At 42.2% G+C, this 23,160-nt stretch overlaps 2 protein-coding genes across 2 annotated transcripts; both read left to right on the top strand.

Annotated features, from left to right (window-relative positions):
- The first annotated feature begins 1,990 nt into the window (after positions 1 to 1,990).
- LOC128273062 (dynein axonemal light chain 1-like) lies at positions 1,991 to 2,806 on the top strand. The gene is made up of 3 exons (XM_053010975.1): positions 1,991 to 2,145; positions 2,319 to 2,430; positions 2,510 to 2,806. The coding sequence occupies exons 1-3, from the start codon at positions 1,991 to 1,993 to the stop codon at positions 2,804 to 2,806; spliced, it is 564 nt and encodes a 187-aa protein (XP_052866935.1).
- Positions 2,807 to 16,358: 13,552 nt separating this feature from the next.
- Positions 16,359 to 22,869, top strand: LOC128272344 (CD63 antigen). The gene is made up of 5 exons (XM_053010136.1): positions 16,359 to 16,438; positions 21,242 to 21,314; positions 21,430 to 21,545; positions 21,615 to 22,001; positions 22,671 to 22,869. The coding sequence occupies exons 1-5, from the start codon at positions 16,376 to 16,378 to the stop codon at positions 22,734 to 22,736; spliced, it is 705 nt and encodes a 234-aa protein (XP_052866096.1). The 5' UTR covers positions 16,359 to 16,375; the 3' UTR covers positions 22,737 to 22,869.
- Positions 22,870 to 23,160: the final 291 nt, after the last annotated feature.

Here is a 23,160-nt window from a genome sequence, read left to right as displayed (position 1 = left end):
CAGGACGCAGTGCAGACCGAGCGTGAGCTCAATGTCGTCCAGCCGGAGAGTGTGCAAACAATTCAAATGGTTCTTGCAAACGACTTGGTGCAGAAAATCGGTCCTAGAGAGCCGCTGCTTCAACTCAGCAATTTGGTAGATATCGTCGAGAGATCCAATCTCCGTTTCGGTTTGCTCTCGAAACGAGCCGTGGAAGCGGACCAAATGCGTTACTGCGCTAGAAATCATGGGAAGGTCAAAATTTACATTACAACTTCTCGGCCCTAACAGCATTGGGGCTTACTTTTTCAGGCGCTGCTCCACGGTTTTCTTCAGCAGTGGGCCCGGTACGTCCTTCCGGGTTTGGTTGAGTTTGGAAATGTTCCTCACGCAGCTCACCTTCTGCCGTTTCAGGGATACAACCCGAAGTTCCAACGCCAAAATGGTCCTTTGCCGTTGATAGGCCGTGGTGGCAGTAGACAGTGAATCACAGGCTTGGAGCAGCGCACGTTGTGCCTCGTCGTATGCCTCCCAGAATGGTAGAAAATCCACGTCCACGAGCGGTACGGACGCCAAACGCAGAAGCTGCACGTTCCGGAGCTCAATGCGTCGCCACACTTGGACGACTGCTGCCGTTCCTCTGTTACTCATTATATTTCCCACAGTACGCGTTATTGGTTTTCTGCCGGTTGCCTGGGGTTTCGAGCAGTGATTGCTACGATGGTGTTGTGATGCGTTTCGATTTCGCACCCAGCTTCTGCTGCTACTCCCCGGTTCAGTCAGGCTGTGGCCATGTGGCTCGAAATTCTCATAAATCTGTCTTCGTTGGCGTCAATTTATGGCCGGGTCCGCTAAATTGCGGGGCTCGTGAGTTGCTGCCGACCGGTGGCGGTTCTTAAATTGTCGACCATATCGACTAGCATACTAACTAGTGTATGGCATTCTGTAATAGGCTCCTTCTAATAACTTCTCCAACGGTGCCCATCGGCTTGAATTTATGAGGACGCCATTTTATGGGGCTTTTCAATGAATTTTCTCAAGAGTATGCAATGAAAAAGGCCCGAGTCCAAGAATATTAGTCAGTTCTAGAGAAAACGTTCGCAACGAACGTATCATTCTGGATGTTCTGGTTCTGCTTAAAACGGTTCAATATTTTCGTTAGAGAAACTGTTTCTATTTTTTTCAGTTGCCTTGCGAGCACATATTTGTTCAAGTAGCTCTCGAAAGTGCTCTTTGGAACATTGATGAGGCTGACGCAAGAAATGTTCTATTTTTCTACGCGTTCTGAATACGCACATTGAGTTATTTTCGGTATTGGCTTTGATAACATATTGCTGAATATTTCATTTGAAAGATTTCTTCATTATCCTCGGTGCCATCAGAAGCAAGTTCAGACGGGCAAGAATGACATGAGCCATAGTTGCGGTCAAAGTTGGTTTACTCAAACAGGCGTGACCCAAAACGAGAACTGTCCTGGGTGCGACATCTGACGGCTTACAGTTTGGTATCGAACTTTTATTACCACTTTTGGTCGTCGTTATCTGCAGCACGATCTCGACGCTTATTATTAAATTATCCAACGTCTCCATTCGTGACGTTACATATTTGAGATAGCGATCGAAGGATGCTGCGGTGGGGTCCATGCCTTTATTTGCTTGCGCCGATTAAACGTTTCGTTTATTCCATGCTACAATTAGCTCGAAATAAATGTGATGGGGGTCGGGAGCCGATGGTGACGCTTCAGTGATTCAGTCGACGTCGTTCTTGCCCATCACCCGGTGGCCGGAAGGTGATTAATTAATTGCTTCCTACGCACAACGGTTCCCTTTACCCTCTGCGGGCGACGAAGTAGGCATCTGTTTTTCGTAGTGTTCCATGACTGACATTTTCTGCCGCAGAACAAGCGGCCGTGGACCGTAGTCCGTGAAGTGCTGTAACATCCCGAAGAGGCAATACACAATAAGAAACACGGATAGTGGATGCTTGAGCAGAGCTCTTGTGACACAGCACGATGTCCCGTTCGACAACCGTAAAAGAAGCTCTGAAGCGCTGGCAGGAGGAACACGATGGACAAGATCCAATCGAAGCGAAAGACATTCAGCTGCAGTTTAGATGGCCTCCGATGGAGAAAATGGACGGCACCCTCGGGACGCTGGTGAACTGTGAGTAAGTTTCGCACAGCTCTTCGAGCCACTCACCGGCCATGAGAAGTGGGCGAGAACGTTCGCAACAATGTGACCATTGTTTTATCCTTTCTTGCTTGGCCATAACCCCTTTTCGGAGGTTAACATTATTTGCTATACGTGTGCGTTAATGAAGCGCTACATCTGTATTTGCAGAAAGTTGAGCCTGTCCTCCAACATGGTTGAAAAAATTTCCGGCTTGAACGGGATGAAGAACTTGCGCATACTTTCGCTGGGTCGAAACTACATCAAATCGTTGAGTGGCATTGTAAGATGCGCCGACATGTGTCAGCTCCGCACAGCTGACTGACTTCTGCACCGTATCCTATCGATGCCCGTACTTCCAGGAAGCGGTCGGCGATACACTGGAGGAACTGTGGATCAGCTATAACCAAATCGACCGTCTGAAGGGTGTCGAAAGTTTGCGCAAACTGAAAGTGCTCTACATGGCCAACAACTCGGTGCGCGACTGGACCGAGCTCGTAAAACTGCAGGCGGCGCCCGCGCTGGAGGATTTGATGTTTGCCGGAAATCCGCTTGTCGAAAACCTCGACGAACCGATCTACTTTCGCGAAGTCATGAAACGGTTGCCGCAGCTGAAGAAGCTCGATGGGGTTCCAATGCTGGCGGACGATGACGAATAGGAGTAGCACGGGTCTCAAAGACACACTGCGCAAAGCATCTCGGTTTCGGTTTATGGTTTACAACGCACGAGCACCAAAAGTTTCCAAAAGTTCCGTGTCCGTGCGGTGATAGGTGGGCAGGAAAATGGCAACTTGGTTCACTTTCATCATAGTTTCAGCGAGAAGTTTTATCGTGAGAATACAATCCGAGGCACATACTGGAACTGCAACATTACTGACAGCATCCAGTGGAGCATCGAAATTGATTGTAAACAAGTATTAAGTGCTACAAAATTGCACAAGTAGGTTCCACGGCGATGGCGATGGTGCCATGGCGGTCCTGCGCTTCTGTACCGTGCAGTTCGTTTTAATACGTGCATGCTTTCACGGGCTTTCAGTGTGCCACAGGGACAAGGAACTCTCCACCCGTTATGTTGAACCCCTTCCGCCAGTGTATTTGGACCATTTTGAATTCGCGGTTCCGCGTCGAGTTTCTAAAATGAGCAAACAACCGAATTGAGCCATACACTCTGCACAGTTGGGCTAATGTACAGTTTGTAAAATATCTAAAATGAATGCGAGGGGGATGGTTGGTACAAGTAAAGGTTTGGGAATAGTTTCTCCGCTTGCTTTTAACAATGGTGGTGGTCCGGATGGTGCTGGTAGTGGATTTTGCATAAGGAATTATTAGCTATGTTCCATTGTTTGTCTTTATTATATTTTACTCGGAATAACACAAAGATTGCAATGAACGAGCCTGACTCATCAAGCTTATGAGCTTCAGCTAAAATCAGACTTACAGTGTTCCAACAAAAACATTTGTTTTTTTAAACCTTTCTCAAATTATTACATGGACGCCGTTTGGCGTTTCCCAAACGTTCCTAAAAAAATAGCGAACAGACCGTGAAACAGCCTGAGGAATGATCTACTTAAAGCAAAACTGTATATTCAGCTACATCAAATAATATGTGCTCTGTTTTTCTCCCTTTTTTTGCAGATCACTGGAACGGAGCAAAGATAAACTTCAAAGACTCATTTAATCTCGGTGAGTCATCAACTAGCATTCATCTTCATTAAGTGCACACATTGAGGCAGCATCAGCACACTACTTCCGTTCCGGTTTATTCAGCAGCAAAATCCTTTCCATTTTATCGAGTGGCCTTTTAATTACTAGCCCTTTTTATTACACGCTTAAGCTCTCTAAATGGCCGACTGGCCAGTGAAACGAAGGCGCAGAGTAGCACACCGTGTGGTGCTGCATTTTGCTGAGATGTATAGATGGCGTCGAGTAACGAGATTCAAGCAGAGCAGCACTGTTGCATCGGGACAAGAATAAAAACTGAAATCCCCGCTTAATCAGCACAAAAATGGTCGTTTCTTATAGAGCGCTCTCAGCCGAGGATAACACGGCGGGGGTCCTTGCTCATAGGAAACCTGTCGTGCTTCGTGATTTCCTTCCATGTTCTTGCCAAGCAGAATCCTTCGCGTGCCTGGCGCCATTTTCGTGACCGTCAGCAGAGAACTAATGAGCGTGAAGTACATCTCAATACTGAGTAGGGCGACCGAGATTCTCCTAGGCCGGCCAACGTTGCTCACAATGGCCACATTTTGGGTTTCCATCCATCGTTCTTTGCCGTATTTCTTTTTTACTTCCGCCATCTGATGCAACACTTGATTGTATCGCAAAGTTTAATATAACGCGCCACTGGATGGAATGGAAGCGAATGCAACGGAAGCGCACTTTTCCCTCGGAAGCAACGCTGAAGCATAACAGCTGCGGCCATTGCAACCGAAGCTCGGCTGACACATTTTTCAAACGAGCTTACCGCGGCCACCCGGCGGCTGAGGTAATGAGTTTTCTGCTCGGGAAATGGAAAAGTTCTAATTGTTGTGTGCCGTGGCGCTTTGAAGCGGTTCTTTTTATTGTTTGCATTTCTCGATCGTGCACTTTGCAGTGCATTTACGAATTTTCTCTCGCGAACTGCGCTGAAAAAGAAATCCGACCTATATTTATCCTGCCAGCTACCTGCCATAAAATATAGGGATTTCAGTCTTTCTTGGTCGTTCTTGGGTAAAACTGGCCTAGCACATGCTCATGCTCCAATCGAAAGTTTGCTGAAAGAAAATACAAAAAACATAAGAGCTGTTGGCAAATAACGCGATTCATAAGATTTTGCTCTGGCCTCGGTCGGAATCTGAAGAAGTATGCGCTTTGCGTTGTGCTTGAAAAATGCATTACTAATCTCTTGCTGCCTCTGAGAAGCCTTAAGAAGCAAACGATGCCTTTTCAGCTGCATCTCGTGGAGCGTGGAGTAATGGTTGTGATGGGTCGAACAAAGGAACCACGGGTACGCGAAATGGGGCAATCGCGATCATGCCGAAGGACGAAATCCTTTTGATAGTCATAGTCCTTTTGTTTCACTAGTGTGCCGCTGTTCTGTTCTGTGGGTTTCACTATTTTCTTTTTGTTCACTGTTTTCTCATATGTCTTTCTGTTTTGTATTCGAACGTAGGAATGGTTCGTAGGAATGAAATATTAGGGCAAAACGAGTGTAATGTTGAATATACTAGGTGTGTGCGTTGAGAAACGAACTTTTAAAAAGATGGCTGTACCTGCCGATTGGGACTTCCCAGTTTAGCGGTTCATTCATCATTATCTTGTTTTGACATCAGGTAATGGATTTCAGGTCGAAAAAAAAAATATTTCGTTTTGCAACCCATTTTTGAAAGGGTTAAAGTATGTCAACTTTTGTGCCTGAAAATGAAGTTTTGCGGGGATTATTATTTTTCTGCCCCTGTTGAAGAAAACTACTTCGGAATCGCACCAAATGCTTGTCGAGACTTGTATTTGGAAGATTGCAGTGCTTTAAGTGGTTTAAAAAATTCCAAAATGGCGATTTTGACTTTACAAAAAAAGCGTCGAAGGACTCCAAAAAACGGACTTTTTGATGGGACAGAAAGGTGTGGTGTTTCACAAGCTCCTAAAACCTGATGGAAACGTTAATGGTCAATTTGACCTTCGAATAAAATAGAAATTTGCATAAAAAACTTATAAACATTTTTTTGTGTGTTAAAAAAGTTCGTTTCTCAACGCACACACCTAGTATATGGTAAAAAGTCAACAAAAAATAATCCTTAAATTAATAAATACGGCCCGGTCCGTTCTTCTAAGATTAAAACAAAAAATCCTTTCATACGATTGAAAATCGGTGGTTTTCAGTGTCGTTTTTGCTTTTGTACAGAAGCCGCACAGCACAGCATAAAAACCGTGGCTTTATGCAAAAAGTATTATTTGTTCATTGTATTATCGTTGTAAAAGTAAAAATAAACATTTCACTGTGCAAACAAAGTTGAAATAAATTCCATGGGCCACAAAGTATCATGTAAGTTTGGGCTTTGCCCCTTCAAAAGCATTCAAATTCTTCATCGAATTGCGTTTCATGCTTGCTTGCGTGAGAATTTTAAATTTGCTTTGCGAATAAACATTTAATTTCATTAAATTTTCTTTGAAGACGGATGGTAGCTTCGCCGAAAGAGTGGGCTCAGTGCAGAATATTCTTATCGTTTCCTGACGTTTTGCCATCCACTTCCTGACTAGTAACTCGGTAACAAAGTGAAATTATGTTTAAATTGAATCTGTAAATTTTGTTCTAATTGCGGCATCGTTTTTTTCCTCGTGGCCATGAAACGCACTTCTCCAGTCTGGTCGTCGGAACGTGCCAGACATGCCAGCGAATTGTTTCACGTCGTTACGTTTGCATCCATCCACCATCAGCGCTTTGTTGTCTGGTGCTGCAAAGAGGACATTTCCCTTCGCTCAGGCGAACAGCACCGTTTTTCCTCTCGACGGTGACCGTTGTAGCCTGGCAACCCTCTCTCTCTCTCTATGCACTCCGCGCAAATCGCATTTTCAAAAGGATGAAACCCTTCACCAAAAACTCCCGACGTACGTTCCACGGTTTGCGGGACGTTTTAAGCCGCGGTGACAGTGAGTCCCTTACAGGTGCAATATTTTCCCCATTTTTTTTGGTGAAAATCACAACATCGAACGTTTCGCGGAACACCTCCGTATGATTCAAATGGCGCGGAGAGCGTCCTTTATCAGCGCTCGTGCAGTTCGGTGGACATGACACAATCTGGCAGCAAGCGTTCAATCCTCCGTTTTCCTTCCCCTTAGTGACATCATTGTGAAACGTGCTTTCGATTCCAAGGATGAGATTTTGAATATCCTCGAAATCAATACCGTACCGCGCGGCATCGATGGCACGTCCTATGGGAACGTTAGGGACTGTTGGAAAGCTGCAGATGTGCAGCGTTGGACAATGTTAGTGAACGGTGAATGCAATCGAACTGAAATGGGTGCCATTTCAAGTAATCTTCCACTAAACGATTGTTTTTGACAAAAGCCCGAAGAACCGATCATTTTCAATGAATGTTGTTGTGGACCTTTGGGCCATTCTTCGCTTGAACTCGAGGTTCTAGAGGTACTTTCTCCTCGTGCGCCTTTATGGGGAAAACAGTGACCGTAGATAATGACCCCTTCGACAAATATTGGCGCGAATTGATTTGAGCATGCTGTCTCCGATGGCTAATGGGTTGTGTTTGTTTGTCCTTTTGTTTGTGATAACACTTTTTACGATTCGCACTATTTTTTCTAGTTTTTAACACGCAACTCGTTTCGGAATTTAACTTGCTTTTGAACTTTCCAACATAGAAGATCATTTGACACGAAAACGATTGTGCAGGGTAAGGACAACACTTTTAAAGCATAATTTAAGAATCATAAAAATCATATAAAATACAAGCCATTAACTCTTACCTACGTTGAATACTTCTGCTCCACAAACTACTTTGGTATGTGCGGGACAGCATGTTTACTACTAGCTTCCATTGCTTGGTACCATAAATGTGATTTAGTGCTGCGTTTGCAGTTCTTGGTAAGACACAGATGGTCAACAACGGTATCGATCAATCGATCGATCTTTGTCGATGGCTTCCTATCTGGACCATTTTGTTGTGTCCTTTTTCTAACATAAAAATGGGGCGTACAAGTGCTCGAAAAGACTTCCGGCAACATCCTTAAAGTTCGATTCGTATGGGTTGTGCTGTAACGATTTAAATTGACCTGCGCAATACGGATTATAGTTCTATCGCATCAAATCCCGATACACACTAGGTTCCGTTTTCAGACGTACGAACGCTTCTTGGTCCTAATGCTCCATTGGAGTTGGCTCTTACGCTTATCTTGTGAAATCTTTCTCCCAGTGGGAAGATCCATTATTTTACGTTCTGCAACTTCAGTTCCTGGCTTTTGAACGTACCATTGGCCGGATATTTGATTTCAGCAGCAACAACAAAAATAAAATGGAGCATGCCCTCAATAATGTGCCGCCAGCACGTGCGGCGGTACGTAATGCAACAGTTGATTGGTTGTGCTCCTCGACCAACCACCAGCGTCTGATGGAAGATTGTTAGTAAAGAAGCGAAGCGTTGATGAAAACCTATACGTTTCCGTGGAGTATTCCTTACTCGTTATGTCCGGATTGAACGCATAACACATTCCTTGCATGAAGCAGGAGGGATCTTCTCTAACGATGGTTTATGCCAACGTGTTCTGTTCAGCAAAGATTGAACAAATCCTTGGAAACCACAAAAGGACAGTTGCTCTACCACGTGTCGTTTATGGCGCCTTCGGTGCTTTGGCACAGGTGTTAGGTAGAGTTTATTTGTAAGCACGCGAATAACTGTAATTCGTGATGTGGCAATAAATCGTAAAGCAATGTAATGAAATAGGCTACGCGCTGGTGATATCCATTTTTGCTCACCATCGAAATTAGGAAATGTGCGAAGAATTTAAATCATAAAGATTTACACAATATTTTTCCTAAAACTGTAACATATTAGCAATGTTATTGGCAATTAATATTCTTACCTCTCCACTTCTTCATTATTGCTTTTATTCTTTGTTTGGTTTCGCATCCCGTACGTATAGTAAATAAATATATAATATATTTCGTATTTAATTTGATTTCATAATTATACAAGCTACAATAACTACTATTTGGCCACGATATTGGCTCCATATTTGGCGCCCATTACAGTATCAACTACATGCCATACTTTTACATAAAACCATGCAAAAATATCGATGAATAATTTCTTTGCATTACGCATTGCATGGTCTTTTAAATGCTGTATGCAATTCCAAATGAACTAGTGTATGAACCGATATGTTAAAGCGGTTTTATTTTCTCATCGGTCATCGCGTTCGCAATTAAACTTTTTTCATTAAGAGGCTATGCCCAGGACTGTTTTGCACATTTATTTGCATTTGTCAATATTTCTCCATTCAACACGCAAAATGAAGGGTCTGTATGAAAACAATATTTATTTTGGTTTTTGTTACTGTGCAGTGTGTGTTTGTTAATTATCGTTTTTCACACAATGCTAATGGACTGCACTCGATGTGGTGACGGCTTATTCATTATGCTTGCTACAGAACGGTGTTGTTCCCGAACAGGAGAAAAAGTTTTAATTATGCCCCGTGTTACTTCCAGTATCATTACCATGTTATCATATTATTGGTCCATAACGAGAAAGGTAAAATATTGTAGAATTATGTTTCCATTTACAAATTTGCAACCATGAACAATTTCACAGTCATACTAAATCACGTGTGACCAAATTAAACATGAAATTAGATTACTGAAGTACTTTTCGGTATTCGAATGATCATGATTACTCGGCGAATATTTAAACATGGTTGACCACAATTGCGAAATAATGGCTTAAGGTACATACCAGGGGTGTGCGTTGAGATTGGGACTGTTTTTAACACACACAAAATGTTTATAAAATTTTAATGCGATTTTCTATTTTATTCAAAGTATGTGCCATCGCTAGCTATACATTTCTCCTATCTCTCTGCTAAATCATGGATTCCCAGACGAAAGAATTCGTCGACTTTTTAAGTAAACTAATTAGTAATCCCATTTCGACTTCCTCGTAGAAAAACGAAGGGCTGCTCAGCCAATACGTGTCTCATCGATGAAAAAGAATTATATTCGGAAAGAGCCAAGTCTGGGGAATAACGCGGGGAGGGATAGCAGCTCCCATCCAAGTGATTTGATAGTATCCTGAAACAGTTTTGTTTGTTGGGGCGCCTGGTGCTTGTTGCCACGGGCCACCAGGCGCCTCCATTAAAAAAAACGTGACCGGCTTTTTGGTCGTTTTCGATCAATGCATGGTTCAAATAGGGCATTTGTTGTCAGTAGCGATCGGAATTAACGTTTGCATCAGGTTTTAGGAGCTTGTGAAACACCACACCTTTCTGTCCCACCAGAAAGTCCGTTTTTTAAAGTCCTTCAAGGTTTTTTTTGTAGAGTCAAAATCGCCATTTTGAATTTTTTTAAACCACTTAACGCACTGCGATCTTCCAAACACAAGTCCCGACAAGCATTTGGTGCGATTCCGAAGCAGTTTTCTTCAAGAGGAGCAGAAAAATAGTAATCCCCGCCATACGTCATTTTCAGGTACAAAAGTTGTCATGGTCTAACCCTTTCAAAGATGGGTTGCAAACCGAAATATTTTTTTTTTTACCTGAAATCATTTACCTGATGTCAAAACAAGGTAATGATGAATGAACCGCTAAACTGGGAAGTCCCAATCGACAGGTACAGCCATCTTTTTAACAGTCCCAATCTCAACGCACACCACTGGTATGCAATAGAGAACAAAATGAAAACATACTAAATTTAACTATTGTATAAAATCATGAAAACCTTGTATAAAATCATGAAACCAAACAATACGGAAAATTGTGAAACAAAAAACCCTCAAAAAAATCGTAAATTTTTCATATAATCCATTATAAATAACGGTAAAGTTTTCTCAAACGTTTGTTGATCTGTTGAATTTAAGTTAAATTTGTATTCTAGTGACATAATCAGTAGAATCAGTAGATAGATTTCAGCCGTGATCTTGTTTTTTAATCTTCGAGGAACGAATTGGGTCGTATTCATGGTCGTGATCTTGTTCATGTTCATAAAATGTTGCTTCAATTTATCGGAAAATGTGATGCACGCTTGGTCGTAAAAATATGTATGTCAATAGAATCCCGACTCGATGACTGCATTGCTCGATGAAGGAGCAGCAGTTGGTTTATGCAGCAAGGACTTCGCAATAAGCTCCTGAGTTTAAGGCAATGAACCATGCTCCTACATTGCATCAAAGAAAATCACATGAATATAAATTATTTATGTTCCCCCTTCTTGCCTTGAAGATAGATAAAAAATAACCTCTCCATCGTCCTTCGTAGCATCGTCGGAATCGCAGTCTGTGTTCTCGGAAAGGATAAAAGAGATTTACGTCACATGGACAAACAGCCCTTGTGTTGGCGCTCTCATGCACGTAGTATAGAAGAGTCGATTGACGATCTCACAACGAACAAAACTGGTTCCACACACTTTGCTGACATGTCAATGTTTGACAAATTGCATTCTAAAGAGATGGTGAAAGAAAGGACATAATGATGGTGTCGAAGAACGTGCCTTTTCCGCTAGGTTTGTTTCATATACCACATCTGGACGGGGTAGAACTTGTGAAGCAGGTGCTACGATTGTCTAGGTCACGCGATGTCTTTCCAGTATGATGAAAGTTGGTTCATAGTTTGTGTTATTTTGCGTGAACATCCACAGAGTGTCCTGGCATGATGTCTTATGTTTCGATATTTCATTCTTCCACTCCCAGGGAAGAGTTTGATAATTTAAAGGTAAAAAGTGCTATTATTCTATAAACTTAAGTCAAGTAAATTCGCCAATTTCCAACTAAAGCATAGACACTTGCTTTAAATGAGCACAAATAACACTGGCTCACTAAGAAGACTTGTTGAACCGACTATAACATTGCAAGGATTACTTACCTGGATTTTTTTAGCCGAATACCGTATCAAATTGGCATACAGCTTTCAATCAAATATCTGCCCCATCATTAGCATCTGCTTATTTTCCACGCGAGTGATGTCACACGCAGACGTATGGTCTGCTTTTGCCTAGAGTAAATGTTATAGTAATCATCAGCCGACGAGAGGCGGCAAATAAAGTGCCGTCAATCGAAACAGCAGCAGCATTGCTGGGATTGGAACAGATTTAAAAAACCTGAACGAGAATTTAAGGACGAATCACAGGATGACGTACCACAGCTGGCAGCACTTTGCTGCGATTGGTTTCCCGCGTCTTGGACCATCGCGGCCGCCAACCTTGCTGTGGTTGCTCCGGACGAACCTTCCAGGACGCATGAAGCTGGCAAATGGTCTCTGCTGATCCTCTCTCTGACAACGCCTGGGGGAAATTGTAAGGCACAACCAAAATCCAAATCATGAACGCATATCCGTGAAAACGAGAGGCTCACGGGCATTAGGATGTATCGACCCGTAGTAAAAGACGAAATAGGTCCACGGCCCTGCTACCGGTTCGCTCAGGACGCTCTGTTTTGGGGTGCTTCCAGTGACTGCACTGCCGGGCAGATGTTACTACCGATTTGGGCGTGCCACCTGGTTGGTTGTCCATTTCGTTCCGCACCGGAAATGTCACGGAAACGACAATCCACCTCCGGGGAGATTTAAATTAGAAAATGGTGCCCAATCGATGAATGTGCAAGTCCTTCATGTATACGTATCTGGGGTCCTGTTTCGTCGAACTAAACGGGACAAGGCATAGGTCCTGCACGCCGTGGCCGTGTGGCTTGTCGGTTCCGTGATATGGGCAATTGACGTTCGATCGGGGTTAATGGAATATTCATGAGGTGTGTAGGGCTGGGTTTGAATTATTGAAGATGTTCTTCTGCTTCTGGTCGCTTCGTTAGTTTGAATGATTCGGTTGTTGTTGGCCCTTACGGTCGCCAAAGGCACGAGGACATGTATTTTTATGGAAATGATTGGACAAATGGTTCTTTTCGAAATTTTCAACAACTTTACAGGTTTTTGAAATATGTTCCTGTTTATGTGGTGAATTTTGTTGAAGATTCGCACAACATGATGCCCTACATTTTTCCAATCATTGGTCGCATTCTGATGGAACTCAAGAACGTTAGTGGAACAAATAAAATGTTTTTTCAATTTACGTATCATTCAAAGCCCACTTCTACGACATCTTTCGAAGTTGAATGAATTTTACTGGTACCCGGCATGTGGGTTCATCTCGAGGAGACAAAAATTTAAATAAAAAAATTCGGAACCATTTTGTTTTCAATTTCACCACTATTGAACGATATACCAGGCTGTTCAACAAGTTTTGCGGTTCAATAACGGAAGGCACTGCTACTAGCCTAACTTTATTTTGTTTTGTTAAGTATATAAGGAATCTTCGCCTTCAATTAGTAAAAACGATGGTTTGCTGAGTTTAAACATGGTCGTACAAACCTTGAAGACGATCTACGACAAGTGTAAAAGTGTAATAAAGTGTGTTTCAAACCATAAAATTGTGTTTTTCGTTTTGAACCGCAAAACTTATTAAACAGCCTGGTATGTTTTATAAAATTTTCAATTTTACGCTTCATCGGTTGCTTTTCTTTCGCATTCTTTTGATGATGATCCGAATTTCATTTTCGCATCACACCGCACAAATTGTTTGGCTTCGTCGCTGCAGTCCACGTCGAAGAGATGAGTCGAAGCTCATAGTTCCCTCTTATTCGCACTTAAGCCAACTGGTTGCCAGCGTGCAGTACTGGCGTGCAGAGCTTTTCTTTTTTCGATGCACTTGAGGAAATGAAAAAAAAATCAACGCTTGAATGATGCGATGATTTAAGCGTTGGAAATCCCTATCAGATTGGAACGGCAAAGGGAAACGGTGCTTTGTGCCCGAGTTCCGTTAAAGCTTCAACTAGTGAGAATGCATGCAGCAATAGAGAAGAAGAGAAAATCTGCTTGTTGTTTGTTTTACTGCTCTCTTTTTCTTTTCTGAGATCGAAGTACGAAGATTTCTGTTGTGAACATTTATGTGAAACATTTCTTTATACATTATGCACATAAGAGCAGGTTATAGCAAATCGGTACAGTGTACAATAAAATCAAGTTAACCAATACACATTACCGCAACTTGTTTTGGCGTTCCTTTTCTTCGTGTCTAAGTTGTGTGATTATAAATTTCAACCTTATCTACCGTATAATATTTTCTAACTGTAGAATTTGATCTTGATGAATGATGTTCATTTTTCTTGAAGCAAGAAGCATGGAGACGCCTGGTTGTTTGTACGGTTTACAGAGGATCCTGATTCATATTCTCAATCTCCTGATTAAATGTGATTTGAAGTACGCGTGCGTTCAGGCTTGTTAAAGAAAGGGTATACACACTACGGTCTGCGCCTTTTGATCGATACGCAGGTGAACGCAGGATTGTCATTCAATTCTGATAAAAAAATGTTAATAAAAAGCGCTAGGGAACAGCACAGCATAGTTAGTATCCCCACATCAATCATCAGTATATTTGACGATAACAGAAAGACCGGGGACATCACATCAATTGCAGTAGTGGGCGGTCTTCAGGGCTCGATAGCTTTTGTTGTGTTCAGCACTGCCTTACGCAACAGGCATTTTTGCTGTTTTTATTCCTTATTGGAATCATTTTAAGAGGACAATGGTCCTTAGGCTTTAGGGTTGGCTAGGCTTGGTCCCTCTTGAAGACCCGTCTGCAACAGACGCGTCTTATGTTTCGATTTTTATGGGAAGGCAGCAGTAAGCCTTAGAATGATAGCGTCATCTTCAGTGGCAACTACGAGGGCTTTTTGAATGACAAAGAGCAGTACCTGTTGTGGCGTGCACGGTTTCGGCGCATATAGAAAATAAAAATACGTGGAAATCGAATAACTTCAGCAACCGTATTTGCCTTCTGTAAGCTACCGCCAGTAGACCACAAACCGCTGAAATGCACGGTTTGCAGAAAATAAAATTCTGTTAGGGTCACACTCTTTATGCTCTTCGAGAGTACCCATTTTACGTCCCACTTCAGTTTGGGTCACATTTTTCTATGATTTTCGATTACCAATCTGGTGGCCAGATTAAAATTTACTCATCGTTACTTTGTTTGTTGACCGGATTCGTTTGCTTTTCGGGTTTTCCTCGTTCCGGAGTGTGACACCATTTGGGGGATGAACTTCCCCATTGACCGAACATAATCTCTACTTTATTACTTGGGATCTTAAGGAAGTATCTTGCAAGCAAAAAAAACTTGAATTATTTTCTTAGGTCTTGGGATTTTGTTAGCTTTTTCGCTTGTTGCTACTTAGCGCCTGGCAAACAACCGGAAAATGGGATAGAAAAACATGTTTTGAATTTATATCCTCGGTTGAGGGTCTAGACCCAAGACGCCCGAGGGTTTAGACACACGACGCAAAGTAGCAAGACAAAAACGACGGACATCGGCTTCGAACGCTTATCGCTTGGCCAACATCCGTTTTATTGATGGTCAAAGTGAATTTTCGGGAATAGGATCAATTTACTTTCTGATCATCCCTAAGCAAGCTTTCCTGTGACATTGTGCTAATTTTGCAAAAATACACTGATTGGCTTCAACAGATTGAAGCTTCAAAGTACGGCAGGTTTGGCGAATAGACGTTTATGCACTGAAGAATATCTAATTACCTTCAAACTTTTGTCCATGAAAAACGGTATAATATTCAGTAATCCATTGGTCCATTGAGTTCAATTCGTTTTCCCTCACACATTTGGTCTAATTTATTCAACTTGATTTCAAGCGTAGGGTTGAGCTGTTATTTAACGCTCTGTAATTCAAGATTGCCTTCCTGTGCGGGTCAAGCTAAGTCCGTTAGGTCAAGGGTTAAAGACGGAAGGTGGATTAATTTAATTAAAAGTAAAATGAGGAGTATGTCGAAATGTTACCTTTGACTTTGAAAATCCCTCGCAAACCATTGAGAACCAGAAAAGTGCTGGATTAGACAACGAAAGTATAGCTTCTCTGTGCAGGACGACAGAATTCCGTTCCGATTGATTGGAAGTTTAATTTGAAACACCCTCTTAGAATATATTTGAAGGGAAACCGCATTGAGTCGAAAGAAAAAGGAATGCCTAATCCACACTTCATTGAGTGTCGATTAAAGTATCTAAATATTCTCCGGTTTCAGGCGTTCCCCTTTCAAGCGGATCCCCTTTAAGCTGCGGTCCATGTTGTGATGTATTTCGTTGAAGAAATATACGAAGTGCCTCAAATTCAAACAGCAAATCGATAAACATACAGACTGCACGCAAACACGTGAAAAATCAACATCCGGGAGAAGTTAGCATGTTAACGTAAGACTTCCGTTAAACAACTTTTCCAGTTTTGAGTCAAATAAAATAAGGGCTGCCACCATCGCAAGTGTTACATGTTTTAGATGATATGGGAAACGTTTGATGTTTCATGTTTTGCATGAATTATCCCAATGATGCCCCTCGCGCTAGTGGAACAATTTAATACAATTTATTGTTTTTCATTTTTTATGTTTTATATTTTAAAATAGTATTCAATCTACCAAACAAGTTCAATCATAACTTAGTACATTCTGTCTTCTATTTGCAGCACTCAACACGCAAGCCTCATAATGCCTTCGTTAGGAATATCGTGCGTGCGCTATTTGGTGTTTTTCTTCAATTTCCTGTTTGCGGTAAGCTTCATTAAAAAGATCCAATAAACTTTCAGCACATATTCAATAACTGGAAACTACTGTCGGCAGTGTTGACAGCGCAGAATGATTGCCGATGTGACTATCAGCAACCAACATCGAACGCCAAATCTTAACCGCGAACAGTATTCAAAGTGAACTTTACACCCAAGGCTATTTGTGGTATTTTATGTGGCGGTAGCGGTATATCCCTGATTTCAACGATAGCCTGAGAGGGGTACTGGAGCGAGGCTACAGTTTGGTAGAAACTTTACCCTGACTGCATCACTGCACTTGCTTCCGGTGCTGTCAAGAGATGCCAATAAAATACGCGATTGGCATAGGGATCGAAGAGCGGCAACGGTGAAGTGAAATTTATTTAACTTACCCTAATGATGGCTAAAAGGGAGAAGTTCAAGTTGATTCCAGTGAAAGGATATTAATTTAAATATGCATCATAAAAGCAGTTTGATTTAATTAATTGTAGCTAAGATTTTTAGTTAACATTGTATGATTGATATAAGACGATAGAAAATAGATGCATCAGTTTTACGCTAGATTGTCTTAGTTTTCTTTTGATTAGTTGAATAACTCGACACGATAAAATCTTCTTCAATAAAACTCAGGAGCAATTGTTTCGAGCAAGTTTCAAATTGAATTAATACACTTACTTTGGTTGTGCTATAAACAGTTCAAGTTAGTAAACTGTGTATGTTTCGGCTGTTATCAGGCACCAACCTGACCCATTACATCATTTTGTTAGCAAAATTCTTAACGCTCGCCCACGAGAGATCCAGTACGAAGAAATGCGATAGCTTCAAATTTATACTTTTAATAGATTTTAATCCCTTTCTGGCTCACCAAAACTTGGCACAATCATATACAAACGGGCACCTTGCTTCCAAAAACGCACCAAACGAACATGACCTAACAATGGCTTGACGGTGTAAAATGGAACTGTAAATTGGCCTACCGAGAGCAATCAGCGGCGGGATCGGGGGCTGTTGAATTTTCATGATGCAAGAGGTCTGGCCTTCGAACTTCGTTACGGACTTTCTACAGCCGACCGGTGCTTAAACGTAATGAGCCTGAAAAGGGTCCAAAAGTGTGCCGTGCTTCCGTTTGGAGTGGAAAATTGCCTTTCTTTTGCTGCGAGCGTACCCAAAACATCTCTCAAAGGGTAGAATGTGGAATGTATTTCAAATTCTGTATCCAATCTTTTTAAACATTCAAAAGTTTCCACCAATAGGCCCACTACGTTTCAGCTGTATACGAGAATGGTTAGTTTAGGGTTTCTTTTTTATTCAGGATTCCGGAATTTCGCAAACTTCATAGAGAATGCGCCGGTTTCGTATGTCGCTGTCGAATATCTCCGCTGGGTAGAAACATTTATCTGCGAAAATTTTGGGTTAGCTCTGGAGCCTAAATAATCTTCCGAAAACATCACAGGCTCTACGAATTGTTAAATTCCTTTCAAAACAAATGCCCGAATAACGGAAAGACCTCAATCATATGCTATCGTGCAATGGATGCATTATAGGAAATGGAATGATTATTCCGTTGCGCTCCTTTGCGCGAAATTTGTGGTTGTGGTTTGATGTAAATTTACATCTCCAAAACGCAGTGCATATCACGCTGCAATGCATGGACAGCCGACGGGCCGAAGCACGTGTGGTGATGGCAAAAGTAATTTAATTAAAATGTTAATTCAAAAGCTAGATTTATTCGAGCACAGCATTCGCTTCCACGTGATGCTCCATCAGCGCGATGGAAAATGTTTTTCTCTTCGCGTCCACTGAGTTTTGTGTCCGTTTTTTGATGTTTAATACATTTTTGTAAAAAGAGCAAAACATGCACAAAATGAGATCCACCACCTATTTGGCGTGATATGCATCATTTATATATTCTACAAATCAATGTATTCCGTTTACTATAATAACCTCTTTAGTCAGATCCCAAGCGTGTGACTGTTCAATGTGTTGCAAATTGTTAACATGATTAGATACATTTGCATTCAATTACGTCCCAGTAAAAGGAGCACGCAGTTGCACATTTTATGCACATGCACTACCACTGACTGAGGAATGGCTGGTCCGGTGGTCATTTGATTGGGCAAATCAGCGGGTGCGTTTATATGGACGTTAGCACAAAGCATTTGATGTGCTGCCGTGAAGTTCGAATGTTTGGTTGAAGTGCGTAGAAGAGTCATGCAACGTAATTAGTTAGGCTATGCTTGGTCAAATCAAAGTCTACCATCATCTGAACGATGATGGCAAATGATAAAAAAGAATCTCAATAGAATTTTTAAAGCAAACGGGTAAATTGAACGATAATTGAAGACAGCTCGTTGAAGGATCTGCTTATGTGACATAAGCAGTACTTTAAATTGTGCCAGATTTGCTCAATATAAATGAATTTGGTATTGAACTGTGAATCACTCTGACAAGTTTGAACTGCAGAAAATGGCACCTTCCAACAGTTGGTAATTACAAATGTTGAAACCGTGTGCCGTCTGGTTTTGTGTAGCACTACTACTGCTTCATTGCTGTACCAATGTTGCAACATAGCTCTTCGGCCAGAAGCCTAAACGACCTTATCAAACAAACGCGGAAACGTGGGTACATGACTTCTGAAATTAAAAATCGAAAAAAACACGCAGAATGGAAGCACTGTTCGGATACTATCTAATGACAACCTCAAAAGTGGACCAATTTGGCTTCGTTATCGCGTTCTGTATGACTTGATAAAGCTAGATGCGTTATGTTACTGTGATGTTTTACTCACATCAAGCAGCATATCATGATGATAGTAGCGTTCAAAGCCAGCGACGGTGGTCCGCTGCTCCTCACTTTAGCTTGTGTAAAGTCTTAGAACTTCTTAGAAAGTCTTTAAAACGCTTCAAACAAATTGAAAAAAATTGAAATTTCAAACCCACTTCCTTCAAAGATACGTTTCATAAAGATTGCAACATTGCATTTATAGGAGTGTACAAAATACATATAGCCTACGGTGAATATAGTGTGCAAAACTCAACGAACCACCAGACTGCACCGGAACGGGTCTTCTGAGAGAAATTTTAATTACCGAAGCACTTCTTTTATCGATTTCAAAACTGTCTATCAAACTCTAGACGCCTCCTCCTAGTTTTCCCCATCGCACCTCTTTCTAGCAAACTGTCTGCCATTAAACCCATTAAATCTCGAGCCGATGATAGACTTCAATGTGTTTCGCTCGGAACCGCTACCATGTCCGCTGGATCTCCGGGACGCAGCTGATCATTTTCTCATTATGAAATATTGATTAATTGTGGCGAGTAAATTAGTTTTTCCTCCGTGCAACTCTGCCCCCGGAAGGACGATAGTCCCCAAGAAGCAACTGCAGCCAGCTTTAAAGAAGAACTGATGGTGCACTGCGTACCATTTTTCATTTTGCTGTCCTTCTTTACTGACCAGCCGTACTAAAGGAAGTCCGCTGGATATTCCGCTGGGTGGACGGAAAGCTGGAGAAGTTGACGTGCCATGCAATATTGATGTTGATTCGGCTGGACGCAGGATCTTTGGAAACGTTTCTCTTTGTTTGTTCGTTGTTTTTGGTCTGTGTCGTGCAGAATTATGCTCCCGCCGCACGTGTAACGACTTCGTGGCAGCACTTTAATCATCTTCGTTGGCGGCTACTGCGCTCTGAGGCTGATGCCGCGAATTACTGTCTCGATTTGCTGGGCAGTCGATGGCTTGTTGTGTCGCCTTGCGTCTGCTACGAATTCTCAGTTAGTCTCGGAGATTCTAAAAAAACACGGATTCCGTATTAGGGCATTAACAAGATTTGCCTGCAAATGGCCAGACATTCATAAAATATATAAATAAAATTAAACAAATAAAATGTATAAATTCCAATAACGCACACGCACCAATTGTCAAAAAAGGTTTGGAACCGATAAGAACATTCTTCTAGCCGACCACAAGAGAATCTCCAACATGAACCCCAGGAAATTTCTTACTTTTACGCGAGCTGGCGATATCACGCTGTGGACGCTGGCTGATGGAAAAGGAGTAAATTGAAATTTATTACATCTGTGATTGATGAAAATGAAGCTTTTTTTCTTTTCTACAAACGAAACATTCCAGGGGCCTTAAGAAGTCTGTATCAAGCGTTGGAATTGCAATTTTAGAACCACCATCAATAGACCAGGTGCCTCTCAAAAGTTTCGTTTTGAATTGAAGGATACAAACGGTTATCTCAGCTCACGAAACATAAATATATTTGTGGGACCTCCCGAAGGCTATGAAACCAAAAATAGCGTAGCGTGTTAAGGTTTCGCAAATTACCAAGTTGCCGAGCGCATAAATAAAAAGCTTCATAAAAATATTCACTAATGTCGAACGGATGTCCACTTTTTAAACAGATTGAATTTTCAAAACTTTAAAATTGTGAAGGACGACGTTCTTTTCCGATAAACACAGCAAACTACAAACCCAACCATCCAAAGCACGTAGCCAGTTACCGTTCTATCCAGTCTAAACTATCTGCCTAAACTATCTATTCGGACGAACGTGTTCTTCGGTTCAACCTTGCAAATGTCGTTAGTGTAATGAACAAACTAATTTAGGTCACCATTCGTTCGCGGCTGAACTTCACGGTTTCCGCGGCAAATATAAAAAAATAAATCCTTCCTCGGAATGGCGGAACTCCATGGAATATTGCAATTAAATTCATTGTGTTTGTCCTCACGGCCCATCAATGCTGATTGGTTTTGTCCCCTGTGTTTGTTCAACCTGACCGATCTATTTTTTTCCTGGTCTCCCGCAGATCACCGGACTGGTGGTGATTGTAACAGGCGCGGTCATACAGTCTTACTACTACCATTACTCGAACTTTGTCGGTAAATATTGACCACCTCGCTCGGGCGGCTAATGTCTCCGAAAGGGGCACCGAAAAGCGCTGTGCCGAGTTCGAATTGTTTTTCTAATGTTGCCCTTTGCGTTTCTCTTTCCCAGGGGAGAGCTTCTGGACTGCTCCGATAGTGCTGATCGTGATTGGCTCCATCATCTTCGTGGTGGCATGCTTCGGATGTTGTGGCGCTGCCAAGGAGAGTCCTTGCATGATAATAACGGTCTGTTATGTTGCGTTGGGCTGTAAAATGTATCTTTTCTTCAAACCTTCGTTCTTTCGTTCGTTACAGTTTTCGATCTTCCTCGGGTTGGTGTTCTTGGCCGAAATCGGTATCGGCGTCGCTGGATACTATAAGCACGAGGAGCTGAGCGGCATCCTTGAGAAGGGCTTCAACAAAACGCTCGACAGTTACGCCACCGATAAGGGCGCCCAGGAAGCGTGGAATCTGGTGCAGTCGGAGATGCAGTGCTGCGGCATCAAAGGCCCTGAAGATTGGGAACCGATCTATAAGAACGACACCGTACCGCGAGCCTGCTGCCACCGGATGCCGGTCGGGGTGAACAAGTGTACTAGAGAGCACGCCTCGACTGAGGGCTGCTTTTCGAAGCTCTCCAATTTCCTCGGTTCCAAATCGTTGATTTTGGCCGGCATCGGCATTGGGCTTGCTATCGTTCAGGTTAGTTGGCTTACGCAAGAAACAATCAGTTGGAGCCGGACTGCGAAAACTTGGATGTGGTTTCCATGGTTTCGGTTTCCGGCCGTAACAGAACAATTAATTCCCCAAACCGGGACCGTTTGTTAATTAATTTCAAACAAATCGTCGAGGTACTATAAACCATAAAGGTACCGCAAACCGAGGAATTTTCGACCATTTCCATCTGAAATTAAAAGCAGTTTTAAGGGTCAGACACAGGCGGCAAAACCTCACTCGAAATTTAAATACACAATCCGTCGGGATGTGTATGTGTGCGTGTGTCCGTGTTCTCTGTCGCCCTTCCGAGAATTGGACAGTCAGTCAGTTTGCATTTTGGTTTCTGAATGTCCAAAACCACAACTTTTAAAAATGCGAATGCTGCTTATGCTAATAAGGATGGCTTTTAAATGCAATTGTTGTATATCAGACCGATGATTCCAGAAGTTGTGGAGCAACTGGAGCGTGCTCGTGAAAGCTCACGTTTTGTGGTTGGCAAACATTTCACTTTCAAATTTCATACGAACTCTGAATACACTTCGGTGTATCAGTAGGAATGATGTTAAGGATGATGGACATGGGACAGTGGCTTGTGGCAACTTCATGCGGAAAAGTGAGACAGTTTTGCATTTTTCTTTCCCGTTTTCGTTTCAGCTCATCGCCGTCCTCTTGGCCTGTTGTCTGTATGGTTCATTCCGGCGCCAGTACGAAACCGTCTAAATTGCCAACGGCAGCTTATTTTGCAACACCACACCACTGTAAGAAGAATGGAAACGTGCCGTGAAGGAAATACGTATAAACACAAACATTCCTTGGGGCTAAGCGTACTGAAAAGGATCACCTGCAAACAGAAGATCATCGAAAACAAACGATCATCGAACAAGCATAGAGAGGTACACGGAGTAGAAACGAAACCATTCCGGCTCCAGAAATTCGCGAATCGTAATCAAAACTAGCCGCAGCTCAAATAATAGTAGTAATAATAGTAGAGCACCTTTACACATTTTCAACCTTACTTTCTTACACAGTTGCTCATCTTTATGTAGAGATAGCCAACCAACCCCCTTTTAAAATACTCCCTCAGTGAGAAAAAGGGATCGGTTTTTGGCAGCCGAGTAAAGCGCTACATTAACGAGTGGGCCAA

This window comes from Anopheles cruzii, chromosome 3 (genome assembly GCF_943734635.1).
Source record: "Anopheles cruzii chromosome 3, idAnoCruzAS_RS32_06, whole genome shotgun sequence".
Classification (NCBI taxonomy): domain Eukaryota; kingdom Metazoa; phylum Arthropoda; class Insecta; order Diptera; family Culicidae; genus Anopheles; species Anopheles cruzii.
This window is presented reverse-complemented; position numbering and strand designations above follow the sequence as displayed.